At 38.8% G+C, this 15,699-nt stretch overlaps 1 protein-coding gene across 11 annotated transcripts in view; it reads left to right on the plus strand.

Moving 5' to 3' along the window:
- The window catches only part of DOCK6 (dedicator of cytokinesis 6), a 187,360-nt gene that overhangs the window by 82,936 nt on the left and 88,725 nt on the right, over window positions 1–15,699 (plus strand). For 8 of the 11 annotated variants that reach the window (XM_087925984.1, XM_087925987.1, XM_087925985.1 and 5 more), the window contains 3 exons: window positions 1,629–1,718; window positions 9,572–9,667; window positions 10,232–10,372. In XM_087925984.1, the coding sequence (XP_087782110.1) occupies window positions 1,629–1,718; window positions 9,572–9,667; window positions 10,232–10,372 (327 nt within the window). The remainder of the gene's footprint in view (window positions 1–1,628; window positions 1,719–9,571; window positions 9,668–10,231; window positions 10,373–15,699) is intronic. The other 3 variants (XM_087925989.1, XM_087925990.1, XM_087925992.1) reach the window with 1 other exon arrangement.

The raw sequence follows: 15,699 nt of genomic DNA on the forward strand, positions 1-15,699 counted from the left end.
ATTTTCTCTGATCAAAGTAGTCAACAGATTAGGAGTGAAATTGATGGGAAATCTTCTAAGGCTCATTGCAAGGTAGAAGATTAAGGATAATAACAAACACCCCAGATAAGTCATAACATGTCATTTAAAACACGGAATAAAAAATAGGTTGGCAACTGGCTTCCCTTTGGAAATCATAATGGCCAGAAAGTTAAGATTTGCTTTTAATCAAATATAGTTACCGTATATATTCAAGTCAGGATTGGCGTGCTTCTGTCTGTCTGTTTGAAAAAGAGAGATAGAAAGTTGGGAAAATATTTGGAAAATATTGAACTAATATTTGGGAACTGCTATAGATTTCAGAGGTTATGATTTCTTTGCCATTGCATGATTGCCATCATGATAGTTTTCCTACTGTCTTTTCATTCTTGCTCATACTATTTACTTTTAAACAAGTCATAGTTTCATTCACAAGAGTAAACAATTAAATTTTGTAAGCTGGCGAGTTAATCATTCCCAGTTATTTATCTGCTTAACTTTTAATTTTGTAAAACACATTTTCTTTTGCTCCCTGGACAGTTACAACTTCTACCCCAACTGTGTCATTTTCAAGCGCAGGTTTGACTCTTGGAACTCATTTAGATGTGAAGCCTATCAGTTCCTCTTGAGAGTGAAATTTTTCCTTTTTTTCATATGATACCACAGTTTTAGGTTATTTCCAAACCCTAACAAATTGTACCAGTCAAAGGTGGTGTTATGAAATAAGCCAACTTAAAACCATGATTTTGTTAACTTATTTCAGTCTGCAGTTAAAATTTACAGGCATTTAGATTTCAGATATAATGCTAAGCTAACTGTTTGGTAACAGAAACAATGCTATTGATCTTTTCTTTACAACCATTGGAATTTAAGAATTATATGTAACTCTAAACCATAGTTAGTTTTTTATTCAAACCAAGCCTGGGCATAGCTAGTTTATAATTACATATTTGTAATGCTGGCATAGAAACAAAGACAGACTCTTTTGATCTGTTGCCTGTCCCATCCACCTTCCAGGTTGTGCTATTCAGTTTGGAGATACAAGCGTATACAGTAAGAGAGATTGGAACCCAGGGTTCACCCTTTTCCTAATTCCAGATAGCTAAAAAGACCTGAATAAAAATAAGCAGAGTTCCTGCTATTATAATGCCTTTGCCCAATCATCCACACTGCAGCGCAGTAGATAAACAAGCAGAGTTTCTCCATATGGGGAAGATGAGTGATGCCAGGAGAACTTTAAGATAGGCTGGTTTTAGACAGTAGGGCAAAGGCTTGTCATTAACCAGCAGGGGGGTACACAGTGCTGCACTAAAAGAAAAAAAAAGAGGAAAGTATCAGCGTTATCTGTTTATGCAAACTTTGGCTGTAAGATCTTTGATTGCTTGAGCATCTTGAAGGAGCTCCAGAATTGTAAGTCCCCCAGTTCTTATAACTTTCTGTTTCCTGGCAAAATGTAGCTGGCTTTCGAATTCTAAGCAACGTTTTCTCAGGTAAGGAAGTCAGGCTCTTTTTCCTTAACCATCACGTCACCATTTCTTCCATTCTGGGTAATACCTCTTCACCATCACTGTTTCCTCTCTTTTTTCTGTCTTCTGCTCCTCCTCTCACAGGCTGCAGAGTGTGCACCTAATCGCATCTCCTCCTATCTCGAGGGCTCCACTTTTGTGCCAGCAGCTCCGATGAGACCAGCAACCAAAAAGGTAGAGAAGGACTGTCAACCCAAAACTGTTCTCTGTGGCACACTGAAATGTTGTTGCTAGACACACTTGGTTGGGAGATGCAGTGAGACAAGCTTAGAATTTAGCTAAAAGGCATTTTAATCAGAAACTTTGTTGAAAACTGAAAGAGATGCTGTAAAAATGTGGTATTACAGAAATGAATGCATAGAATGTGGCAGCGTAGGCTCTGCAAAGTGGCATACCTTTAGTTGATGGTCATCTTTCCTTCTGTCAGGAATATTCCAGAACCTGCTGACTGCAAAAACCAAACCACACTACAGTAGTAATTATGATAAGCTGATCTCTTACAGTTGTTCAGTTTATTGGGTCCTTCTGTTTTCACTTTTCACTCTTCCCACCTTTCCTAACTGAAGATCGTGTTAGCCTTTCCCACTTCCTCATTGACTTATGGCTTTGGTTTTTCCATACATGATATGTAATTCCCCAGATTTTCTTCTCAAGCCAATCTTCTAAATTACTCTTGGAGTCCAGAGAATTTACCAGGAAAACATGTGTGGACTTGGCTGTTCATGGTTAATTGATTTAGGCTACCTGAAGTAGGAGCTGCTCCCAGTTGGGAGCTTGGTGAGGGAGAACCACTATCATTTGTTGACTACTTTAGTGAATGTACTGTGATTGAAGATTTTTTTTCCTGAGGCGGGTGGAGTTGACGCCGCAGCGATATGACAGACTTTCTTGGTGTTCCCGGGGGACCCGTCAAAATCTGAACAGCCAGTGGACCCTTTGGACCTAAATCATCTTGGAGGGGCAGTTATCAAGGAGGGGACACTCTGTAGATCCCAGGGATACTGCAATATTCTTGGTTGATCCAGAGATAGCCTCTCTAGCTGACTGGAAAGGAAAGTGGCCATCACGCGCTGCTACAAGGCTGGGGCAGCTGCTAATGGAAAGTATGATTGAGCTGGGTGAGAAACCTTTTAAAATATTAAAGGAAGAAACCCACCCCCACCCCCTCCCCCACCCCGGGAAGAAAAGGGAGAAGAAAAAGTCAAAAATAAAGGAGGTGGTGGGTAAACACCCCCCACTGGAAGAAAGCGGCAAGGAAAGCAGTTTTTGGCACAAATAGAAAAAGGAAGCCATTAATTAAGGACTTATGAATGGAAAGATAATTTAAAACGGAACTGGACTTATAAAATTTACTGGACTAAACCAAGGGGAAATAGTAAGAAATTTGGATTTTCCCTTTTTTTTCCTTGCTGACTTTTAAAATTTTTAATATCTTGTATTTTAATATAAAATAGGACTTTAAATAACAAGGAGAATAGAGAAAACAGTGCAATAGCACCATCTAAAGGTGAACGAAGGAATATAAGACAGAGAGAGACAGAGAAAATAATAAACTGTATGACCTTGACAGAGTGATAACTGATACATTGTTGAATAACGGAGAGTTGAACACTGAGAACTTTCATTTAAAACAGTGTAACTCTTGGAAAAGAAACAAATGAGATACAAAGAAATGGTAGATTAAATCCCTTTCTCCTGACTGTTTTGTCTGTCATCACTGAAAGACAATTGCAAGCCTGCATTGTGAAATTATTGCTGAAAATAACTGGTGGTTGGATCACATTAGTGATCTAACGTGGATTATAATTGGATAACTGACTTTACTTTTTTTTCATTATAATATATTAATTTCTTGGATATCACATTATACTATTTTATAATTTTTCTCTTTTTCTTTTTTCCTCTTCTTTCCTCTCTTTTATTCAATTTTTAAATTTTAAATTTTGTAAAGGGATTTTAAGACTTTTTTCCTTACTTTACATACTTATTTTTGCAATATTTTTCCACAACATTTTTTTTTGTTTTTCGTCTCTTTTTTGGTATTTTTGCTGCTTTTGGCATATTTTCTTCTCTTTGGAATATACATGAAGGTATAGAAGAAACTGAAGAAAGGAATTTGGGAGAAGAGCTCGCAGTGGATTATTAATTGTTTTTGATTTGCTAATTTGATTGGATTATTACAAGATGGATTACAAAGAAGTTATAAAGAGACAACAAACACAATATCTTAAAATGAAAAAACAACATCTGCCCCATCTTCTGCCTCTTGCTCGGCTACTTCGAGCCCTGCCGGACAAAGATCTCTGGATGTTATGTTACAGCAAGTGAAGGTGGTTGCAATGCAAGCAGAGATCAAAATGATCTTACAAGCTTTACAAGAGCAAATAGGGAGATTGGAAGAGAAAGTAGGGAATGTAGAAGGTAGGAAATGTAGAAGAAAAGGTAAAGAACATCCAGCAATTGATGATAAAAAATGAAGAATGTATGGGGAAAATAGAGGAGAGAGCAGACATAACAGAAAAAAGAGTAGGAGAAATGGACTATTGGCTGATACCAGCAGACCAAACTAAGGAGAAAAAAATTATCCCACTAGAGATGGATCTAGCCGATTATTGTTTGATTTCAAAACATTGAGGAAGAAAAGGAAGAAAACCTAGCAGAAATAATGGCAGACTTGGTGGCAGGGGCCCTGGAAGTGACAAAAGAAAAAGTAATGATAGATATAGACAAAATATTTAGAGTACAGACCAGATATGCTCTGAGAAACAAGTTACCAAGGGAGGTACATGTTAGATTCACAAAGAAGGCCATAAGAACAGAAATACCACAAAAAGCAAGAGATGACACATTGAAATATAGAGGGAAGGTAACAGTTCTGAAGCAAATAGCAAGGAGTGTTAGAGATTTAAGGAGGGAATACTAATTCTTGGCAAAATGTTTAATTAAAAGAGGGATTAATTTTAGATGGCTGATACCAGAGGGAATAATGGTGATATGGCATGAACAGAGACACAGGCTAGATTCAATAGAGAAAGCAGAGCAAACTATTTCAGAGACCAAGAGGGAGAAAGAGTGGGGGAAATAGAAGCAATAAAACAAAGAGAGGAAGCAGCAGGAGAGAGGGATAGAAGACAGTGAAGAGAGGAAAGAGAACGAAGAAAGAGCGATAAGACAAGAAGTAAAACTGAAGGAAGCAAAGGGAACAAGAGCAGCAAAACCTTATTATAAATAAAAACATGGAAGAGGAAATAAAATCGATGTCAATTAATATAAATGGACTGAATTCGGCAATAAAAAGGTTTTTCAGTAAATTAGAGAAACTAAAATCGGATATAATTTGTTTACGAGAGGTGCACATAAAAAAATAACATGATAAAATATTGGACTATTCCAAAAATGGGAAACTATATGCTTCCCTGGCACAACAAAGTAAAAGAGAAGGAGCATTATACATTAAAGATAAAATAAAAGCTAAACAAATATTCCAAGATGATGAAGGGAAGGTGTTAATGGTGGTAATAATGATAAATTGTAAACAGACATTACTAGTGGCGATATATGCACCAAATGAGAATCAAGAAGCATTTTATGATAAACTACCCCCCAAAATAATCAAACTAGAATATGAAAGTATATGCATCCTAGGAGACTTTAATGCAATAGTGGATGCTGAAATGGACTATAAAACACAAAAGACAAATAAAAAGAACAGGAAAACATTACCAAAATTCTTCTTCAAGATGACAAAAGAGTTAGCAATTTGAGATGCATGGAGAGAAATACATCATAAAAATAAACAATGCATATTCTACTGGAATAGACATTTGCCCTGGTCCAGGATCGAGATGATGTGAATATCAACAGATTTAATTTCCAACATACAAGAAATAAGTATCGAAATAAACACATGGGCAGACCATAATCTGATTAAAGTCATATGGAAGGGACAAAAATGAGGCCAAAATGGACAATGAACAATTTAATATTGAAATAAAAGGAGTATATTTAATATATGGAAAAAGAATTGGACTTTTTTAAAAATGAAAACAGAAAAGAAGAAACCTCACTACAAAATGTATGGGATACAGCAAAAGCATATATTAGAGGATTAACTATAACATATATGGGAAAGAGAAACAGAAAGAAAAGACAGGCACAAAAAATACTAGAAGAAGAATATAAAAAGATGGGGAAAGAACTCCAAAGAAACTCGTAAAGAAAGGATATACAAAATAAAATGAATTTAACAAAGCATAAAATGAAAATAATAGACAAAAAAGAACTAGCACAAAAAATAAAAAGCTCTAAACAAAACTTTTTTGAAAATGCAAATACGCCAGGAAGGTGGCTAGCATATAGACTGAAGAAAGAGAAGGAAAAGAGACAGACTTCCCAATTAACAGATCATAAAGGCAACCTTTGCTATAGAAATGAAGAGAAAAAAGAGATAGTTCAAAAATATTATTGGGAGCTATATGAACAAGAATAAGTGGAAGGAGAAATTAAAGAATACTTTAAAAAAGCAGAATTACCTAAAGTACCAGAAGAAATCAAAACAATGTTACAGGAAAGAATTACAATAATGGAATTAACAGAAGCAATTAAAAAACAAAACAATGGGAAAGCACCAGGACCGGATGGTATACCAGCAGAAATGTATAAAACCCTGCAGGACTCTTTGAGCAATACATTACTAGAAGTGGTAAATTAAGTACTGATGGAGGCAAAAATACCTAACTCATGGATGGAAGCTTACATTGCTCTTATACTGAAAAAAGATACAGCCTTACAGATTAAAAACTATAGACCAATATCATTGTTGAACTTGCATTTCAAAATATTTGCCTCAATAATGGCAGAAAGACTAAAGAGATTTTTAAACCAATTTATACACCCAGACCAAAATGGGTTTCTACCCAAGAGACAAATAAAGGATAATATGAGAATAAACTTGAATACTCTGGAATATTATGAAGCGCATCCAGAGAAACAGATGGTGTTGCTATTTCTAGATGCACAGAAGGATAATGTGAACTGGAAGTTTATGTTGGCACAAATGGAAGAAATGGGTTTTGGGGAAAGGTTTATTAAAATGATTAAGACACTATAAACAATATGCAAAAGTGATGGTTAATGGAGAGTTGTGATGGTTAATGGAGAATTGACTGAAAAAATTAACATTAAGAAGGGAACAAGGCAAGGGTGTCCCTTGTTGCCATTACTATTTGTATTAACATTAGAAGTGTTAAATAGAAATGTTAGGAAAGATAAAGAAATAAAAGGGATGGAAATAAGAAAGGAGGAATATAAACTACTGGCATTTGCAGATGACCAGGTTTTTATATTAGAAGAACCATTAGGAACAGGACCTAAGTTGATAAACAAGATAGAAGAATATGGAAAAGTGGCAGGTTGAAAATAAATAAAGGGAAAACAGATTTTGGTAAAAAAAATATGATAGAGAAACAGAAAAAAGAATTAATGGAGAGATTAGATATTCAGATTGCAAACAAAGTAAAATATCTGGGGATCCAGTTAACGGCTAGATGTGGAATGATTAAGGAAGATAATTACTAAATTAAAACAACAAATTAAGCCAGATTTGGAAAAATGCGGGAATGTGCAATTATCATTAATAGGAAGAATTGCAATGAATAAGATGAATATATTACCAAAAGTGTTGTATTTGTTCCAAACAATTCCGATAAAACTGGAGAAAAAATACTTTGAAGATATCAACAAAATAGTATTGAAATATATATGGCAAGGGAGGAAGGCAAGAATTAATTTTAAAATGTTACAGGATGCAAAAATGAGAGAAGGGTTTGGGTTACCTAATTGGGAAATATACTATCAGGCCACAGTACTAACTTGGATGGAAGAATTGATAATTTTAAGAAATACAAGGTTTCCGACACTGGAGGGACATGATTTGCAATTGGGTTGGCATGCATTTCTGTGGTACAGAAGAAATGAGATACATGGTTATTTTCAAAGGCACTTTGTTAGGAATGCTTTATTGTTAGTATGGGAAAAAATTAGAGAAGAACATTTCTTTAAAATTCCAGTCTGGTGATCAACAATAGAAGCTCTGATACGCCCAAATACTGGTAAAATGGGAACTATTGCTAGATATAAGGATATACTGAATGAAAAGGGTGAGTTCAAACCAAACAAGAATTGAATGAACAAGGGATTGATATGCATTGGTATTAATACATGCAAATACAATCAAAATACCAAAAAGATACCAAAGTTGAAGGTATCCATAAGAAGTTGACAGAATTGGACAAAATACTAACAGGAACAGGAGACAAGCTGATTAAAAAAATTGTACTGTTATTTACTAGGTGTAAAACTAGAAGAAGAACATGTAAAGAAAACAATGAGAGCATGGGTGGAAAATTTTGGGCATACAATAGAATTAGATAGATGGCAGAAACTATGGGAAAGAAATTATAAGTTAACAATATCAACAGCATATAAAAAAATGTGTATAAGATGTTTTACAGATGGCACTTTGCACCAGCAAAATTGGCAAAGACGTTTACAGATAAATCAGCCAAATGCTGGAAGTGTCACCAGACACCTGGATCATATTACCATATGTGGTGAACATATACAGAAGCAAAAAGATAGTGGACAAAATTCCACACATGGTTGGAAAAAATGATAAAGCAACACGTAGATTTTAAACCTGAAATATTTTTATTAGGAATGATACCTAAAGGTTACAGCAAAGAAAAAGTATATTAGATTATTTATGTATTAACAGCAGCTCGATTGTATTTGCTCAGAATTGGAAAAGTGATAACGGCAGAGGAAAAAGTGATAGAGAAAATATTTGAATGTGCAGAGATGAATAGATTAACACTGTCAATTAAAGAAAAAGAAGAAACCGAATATTACATGGTATGGGACTTATTTTATCAATGGTTGAAAAATAAAACAAGTTAAAACTGAGTAGATGAATACATAGAGGAATTAGTTAAGATTGTTATAAAAGTAATAAATATAAGAAATAATGGCTTACAAAGAAAATGTGATTATTGTTATATTGGTAAGAAAAGTGTTAATTACAATTGTTAGCACAAAATATATGTACCCAGTCAACACACTGTATGAATGAAAGATGAAATTATTGTAAATATAAAAAAATAAAAAATAAATTAAAAAAAGATTTCTCCCCCCTTTTGTTTCCTTGATGGATGAGCAATATATGGATGACCTTTTTCAATTAAAAAGCTCGCAGAGAAGGAAGCACTTCTGGAAGCATATCTATTTCTAACTGGTGTGGTGGATAGATTGTGCTATTACCTCAAACTCAAAAACGCAAAGTTATAGGCCAGTCATCCCATGTAGACTCAGTAATATTAGTATGTCTCAAATGCTTGAAATTTCAGCCCAAGTTATTTAATGCATTTTCTTTAAACATTGGGATATATTATATTGTTTTAAAGCATTTGGTACCAAGCCATGAATGTAGATCAGGCAGGTCATGAAGATGATAATTTGGAGAGCACCTATGTAATTTGATTGGGGGTAACGATGCCACAAAAATCTGATATATATTCTAGCTGATTTTCAGAAAGTTGTCTTCTTGTGGGCCTTGGAATAGCTTCTGGAAATAGAAAGCCATGGTGTCAAAATGTTATAATTTGAGTTAGAGGATATTTCCAGATAAGCCTTTTATTTTATGATTGATCAGTCTTATTCATATAATTTTATATAAGGAGTCCAAATACCCTCATCCAGTGTAGTTCTCCCAGGTTTATGCTAGTCCCACCATTTTTCCTGTTACGTTTTTTCTGTGGAAAATCTGTTTGGGGGGAAAACCCAGTAGAGGGGCAGTATGCCTTTTGCTTGACAATATGGTATTGGGAGTCTGTCAGAAGGTATCCATGGAATACCGAAATAGGGATGATTCTGCAGGGCATCCTCTGAATAGTTCAGTACAGCATATCATCACCTTTGTTCTTTGTAACTCTCTCTTTCTCTCTTCTTTTTTTTTCTGTCTGGACCTGCAGCTACTTCATGAAGAACTGGCCCTCCAGTGGGTGGTGAGCACCAGTTCTGTGCGGGAGGCTGCTTTGCATCAATCCTGGTTCTTCTTCCAGCTGATGGTATGTTCAGATTGCCAGTCTTTAGTGTCAGAAACATTGGCTTCTCTTTGCTTGTTTAATTTTTTTTTAAAAAAATAGGCAACCTTCTGGCTGTCAATAAAGACATTTCAGTTTTGTACAATGCAAAAATTTCCAATTTCTTGTTTTGTCCTTCTATGTATTTATATATAGTAATTGTCCCACCATTTATATTTGGGAGTAGAGGATTGCCAATAAATCATGATCACATACTTTCCAGATTTGAAATGAAGACCTTGTTCACACATTTTGTCATGTTAACTGTCTTTAACTCTCCAGTAAAGGAAGTGAAAGAACCCTTCAGTAAGGAAAATGACAAAACCAGTCAGAATTGTGATTGTGATTGAATAAGAGTCCTTATTGGAAATACAATTCTCAGTTTACTAAAGCACAGGCACTACCAAAGCACTATTCTAGGAGGAGTCACTCTGCCTGCATGGCAGCCTAAATTGGTTGAAGCTGAGATTGGAATTCACTGGCGGGATTAGTTGGGCTGATGCATACATACTCTGGCTCTCCATTGACAGGGGCTTGTGCTTCTTGCAGGTGAAGAGTATGGTGCACCATCTGTTCCTGTGTGACAAGCTAGAAGCCCCACGCAAGACACGCTTCCCTGGCCGTTTCATCGATGATATCTCAGCCCTGGTATACACTGTCAGTGGTGAAATTGCTAGCCGTTGTCAGAAGGTTTGTGAAAGATTCTTAGGAAAAATTCCATCTTATGGAGCTTCTAGAAAGTTAAAAAGAAATGGGGCAGGGATCTTAATTCCACAAGGTTGGGGCTGAAACATAAAATAGTTTATCCTGGCCTCTGTTCCCTTCACTTAATGGAATAGGGAGCAGAAGCTTCTTTAAAAATCCCCTGGGTAGTATGATTCAGAGAGAAGGAGGTTCTGCAGATACCTAGGTGCTCAACTATGGGGTTTATAGATCAAAACAATACTTTGAATTAAACCCAAAAACCTATTGGCAACTATTATAGGGTCTGAAAGACAAGTGTAATGTGCTTTTCATGAATAATACCCAGCAGTAGGCAGCTGTTCCATTTTGTATTGTAGTTTTCAAATCAGTCACAATTAAAGCTCATTGGAATAGTCTAATAACATAATGATGGGAATATGTATCACTGTCACAATAACCTTAAGCCTTAAGGTAAGGCTTATTCTGGTACATTAGTGAAACCTGGACATTGCCTGGCAGCAGCTGTAACTACACACACCTGTTCTCTCAGGGGCAATGCCACTCCCATTAAGAGACAACAGTTGATTGACAATACAGAAGAAACTTTGTCTCACTTGGTTTTAATTTCAACTTGTCTTGTCTAATCCATACCTTATAGATTCCAGTCAGCAGGACAAGACTTCCACAGTCTTCCTGGTATGACCTAGGCATAGTGTACAACTGGGTATTATCCCATACTGCTAATGCTGGAATGAATGTGTCCCAGGAGTTTATGTAGATGTTAAACATGAGGGGACCTATCCTGAAGCACTCCATAAATGAAGGACCACCAAGCCAATCTCTTCTCTCTAACTGCATCATCACTTAACTGCATTTACCTACTAAGGAAAGAGCAAAACAATGTTTTACACTCCCAACCCTTGCAGGGTTCAGAAGTATAGCATGGTTGACGCTCTTGAATGCTGCTGACAAGATAATAGGACCAGAAAGGATATACTATATCGGCTGATCCCAACAAAGATAATCCACCAAAGCAACTGACACTGCTTCCACCCCATACACAAACCTGAGTCCTGACTGAAAACAGTTTAGAGCATGGGTGTCAAATGTCATGGCGGTGTTACGTGATACATCAGGACATTTCCCCCCCCTTCGCTAAAGGGTGTGCGCGTGGCCAGCCTGTGTTGCATCCAGCCCATGGGCCACAAGTTTGACAGCCCTGCTTTATATAATCTGCTCCCTCAGAGCATCCTGAAGTTCAGTTTCTATTACCCTCTCAACAACTTTTCCTAAAAAGGGAATGTTGAAGAGTGGATGCTATATGCCAAACTTTACAAATTCTAGGTTTGGTCAGCTCTCAATTCAACTTTGCTAGTGAGGCAAATATAACACTTACTGGTAAAATAGTTTCACATTTTATTGAAATCTATAGGCCTGGCTGTATTTGCATTTGCCTGCTGTGCCCAAAACTCCACAGAAGTTGTGAAGTGTGAAAAACCTCTTATTCTCAGTTGTACGGGTCGGAGAATCCAAAGTGTGGGCTGTCTCCTGCTTTCTTGCTTAAAGACAGAATCAGTCAAAGTTTAGTCCATCCTCCTTTCCACTGCGCATGCCTAGTTTTTGACTCTGTCTTCATGCAAAGAGGACACGAGGAGAGAGTGCTCAGATAGAAAAATAGAAAATATATCCAAATGCTTTGGATTCTTTGAGAAAAAAAGAGAGAAAACAGAAAGAGTGAAAGTCAGCAAACCATGAGTAAGCAAAAGAGCCGGGACCTCATCCCAAGATGGGAAAGCCCACATAGCTGTTTGGTGTTAAGAGAATAAGCAGCAGCAGCCTCAGTAAGAGCGGGCGGGCTCTCGATCGGCTAGCAAAGAAGGAGGGCAAATTAACTCAGCTTTCCCAGAGCCTTCGTTAAACAAACCAGAAGCCGCACAAGCCTCCAGCGCTAAGACTCCAAACTCAGTCTTAGCCTGAGCAAGCTTCCATCACAGCCACACAAGCCTACCCAGGAGAAAGGGAGGCTAGAGTCCATGCTCAGGCCAGTCTAAGTATACTCTTATTGGCAAAAGCCAAAGGGAAAGACTATGGCTGAATTTTCTGAAACAGAGGCAAGCCTGGAGGAACAGGAATCCCCTGCCCCCAGTTTGAGCAGAGAGCAAAGCACAAAGGAACCCAGAGAGGCTGGGAGAGCTTCAGAAAGGCCTCTCAGCAGGGTGTCCAAGGCAGATGAGAGGGAGGCATTAAGGAGACAAAGGACCATTGAGAAATGCTTCCCAAGGGCGGAAAAGGTGGCAGAGAAGAATGGAAATTCCAGCGCTCCAATAGGCAAACCAATGAAAGCAAAGTATCAGGAAAGGAGTGCAACACTAGAGGGCGCTAAAGATCAGCCTTTTCAGCCTGCTCTTTGTGTGAAGGAATGATGAGTGAATCAGAAAGACAATGCTCTCAGACATGCAATGAAGAGCCCTCCCCCAAGAGAAAGAGATTTTCAACAGAGTCTAGTTCTTTTTCCACAGCATCGGAAGTCAGGGAACAGTCCTTTAAAGAGGAAATGAGGGCTATGATGAAAGAAATGATGGCAGAATTCAGGGACAGTCAGGGTAACAGACCCAGCCTGATTCATGAGAGGAGACGGGATACTCATCATCATTCTACTCGAGCAGGAGGAGTAAGGGAGGAACTGGGCTTCCAGGGAGACAATTCCACTAGATCAGACACTCACAGTGAGGCCTCTGTTTCAAGAGAGGAAGGACATAGGGAGTCACCTTTGTCAGATGAGGAAACTAATGAACCAGAAACTCCAATGTTCACGGGTCTATTTTGTGCTGTTTAAGATGCTGCTGGGGAAGGCTAAGATAGCAACAGGCCTGGGGAGAATTACAGGGACAGAAGGGTCTGAGTTAAAACCATCTGATCCAAAGATAGATTTTTTTGCTAGAACCAAGGTTGAAAGTGAATCCATACCTTCACCTGAATTGTTCAGGGAAGTGGTGGAAGGTCAGTTGGACAGACCAGTTATTTTCCCAATGCCAGGGGGGGAATGAGACGAAATTTTATAATGCGGAACTAGCAGACCTATTCCCAGTTCCCACGATAGACAGCCCTGTGGCAGCCTCCACATCTGGTACAGTGTTGGCTAACAAATCTGAGGATAGTCTAAAAGGGGAGGATAAGAAAACAGAACAGACCCTACAAAAAGTTCACCAGGCTGCAGCATGCGCAGTAAAGGCAACGTCCACAGCATCATTTTTCAGCAGAGAAGCCCTGATATGGATTGAACAGATGCAGGAAAGGATGCCACCTGGCGATCTTCAATTGCAACAGGATATGAACAAAATTACTGCTGCAACAGAGTTCATAGCAGACGCCACACTTAATGGGGTCAAGTACACAACTAAGGCCATCGCAGCTTCAGTGGCTGCAAGGCGACTTGTTTGGCTCCACCATTGGCAGGCAGATCTGAAACATAAATGGAAACTGGCATCAGTTCCAGTTAAAGGGGACAAACTTTTCAGGGAGGCCATTGAGCCATTACTGATTGAAACCAAGGACAAGAGGAGGGTCTTACCCAGGAAACTTGGTCAGGCAGATAGGTGACCTTCTCCGTATACATGGCAACAGCCCTTTCCTATCTCGGGGGGTGGCTTCAACCACTCCCCATACACACAGACGGTACACACAGACCTCTACTAGACATCCAGATAGGTCAAGATTTAGAGATGGGGTGGACAGTGGTCCCAGGGAAGGTGCCCCTTCCAGAGTTCAACCAGCAGGGCCTTCCGGCATACAAAATGATGACTGGAACAATGTTCCCATCGGCGGGAGGCTGGGCCTATTCACCGACCGATGGGTGTCGACTACAACGGACAAGTGGATCCTAGGCACATTAAGAAAAAGCCTAGTTCTGGAATTCATCTCCATACCCCCAAGCTCATTCAGAAGATGCCCGACGCCAAGGGACAGAACCAAAAGGGTAATTATGGAAACAACAGTTCAACATCTGCTGGACATTCGGGCGGTACAAGTGGTACCAGACAGTGAACAGGGACAAGGGTTCTATTCAAACCTATTTGTTGTGCAGAAGGCGTGGGGTGTGGGAGACTAATTTTGGATCTCAAATTACTAAACAGGCACATAGTATACAGGAGATTCAAGATGCAGTCCCTGCAAGCTATACTAGGGAGTATATGGGAGGGGGATGTCCTGACATCAGTAGACCTCATAGATCAGTGATGGCTAACCTTTTCAGCTTGGTGTGTCAAAAATCGGGAAAAAGTGTAGCCTTCCTCGGGTCGTGTGTCACTTCAAGAAATATCAATAATTTGATAATATTTGCAGCCCTAATAAAGAAAGAGTTATATTTTTAATATATTTATTATATTTACTAGTTCAAAAAGCTAAAAGTTTTGGAGATTTTTTTTTGGAGGGTTTGCATGGTGCTCTGTGAGGATGGTGAGAAGCAAGAACTGCAAGAGGTGCTATGGAGGCAATTAAAGCTTAGAGGAGCTGGAGAGGGGCTGAATGCTGCAGACTAGACATCCAAGCGTTTTACAATGAGAGAGAAGAAGGGAGAGCCACAAAGACAGAAATGCAGATTTTAGTATTAATTGCACTTACAGGACAGCCACCCAATGCTGCTTATCGTGAGCACTGTGTCTGGTTGTTGTGGTGCAGTCCTCCTGTGATGTTTATGACGGACTGGGCTGGGGTGATCACACAGGGCTGTGAAACTTGTCTCCCTGGTCTCAGGGCTGCAGGTGCAGGATGTGGGGATCGGAAGGCCACCTTACAGGTCTGTGAATCTCATGGATCTCCTTTCCTCCTGTAGCGTTCCTGAGATAATAAAGCTGACAAACCTCAGCTTATGGCGGTTAAAACTGGTTCTCTGCTGCAAAGATCTCACGGCAGCGGTGACACCACGCCTCCACGCAACAAGCAGGGAGCAGGGATTGGAGCAGAGCACAGGCAGCCTCTAAATGTGCAGGTTTTCCCCACACCAACAGGCGTGTCAGTCAAAGTGCCTCGGTGTGTCACGAGTGACACGCGTGTAATAGGTTAGCCATCACTGTCATAGATGCTTACCTACACATACCTATTACCAGGAGGCATCGGAAGTTCCTGTGGTTTTGTTACAAAGGGAGACACTACCAGTGCAGGGCTCTACCATTCGACCTGTCCTCAGCACCGAGGACTTTCACCAAGGTCCTGGCAGCAAGTACCAGCCTTCCTCAGAACAAAGCCCATACGAGTCCAATGCTACTTAGATGACATATTAATACAGTCAACATTGACTCTAAGAGCACAGAGCGATCTAGAAACCATGATATAGA

The sequence above is a fragment of the Pseudonaja textilis genome, chromosome 2 (genome assembly GCF_049901715.1).
Source record: "Pseudonaja textilis isolate UNSWEBS1 chromosome 2, rPseTex1.2, whole genome shotgun sequence".
In the NCBI taxonomy this organism is placed as follows: Eukaryota; Metazoa; Chordata; class Lepidosauria; order Squamata; family Elapidae; genus Pseudonaja; species Pseudonaja textilis.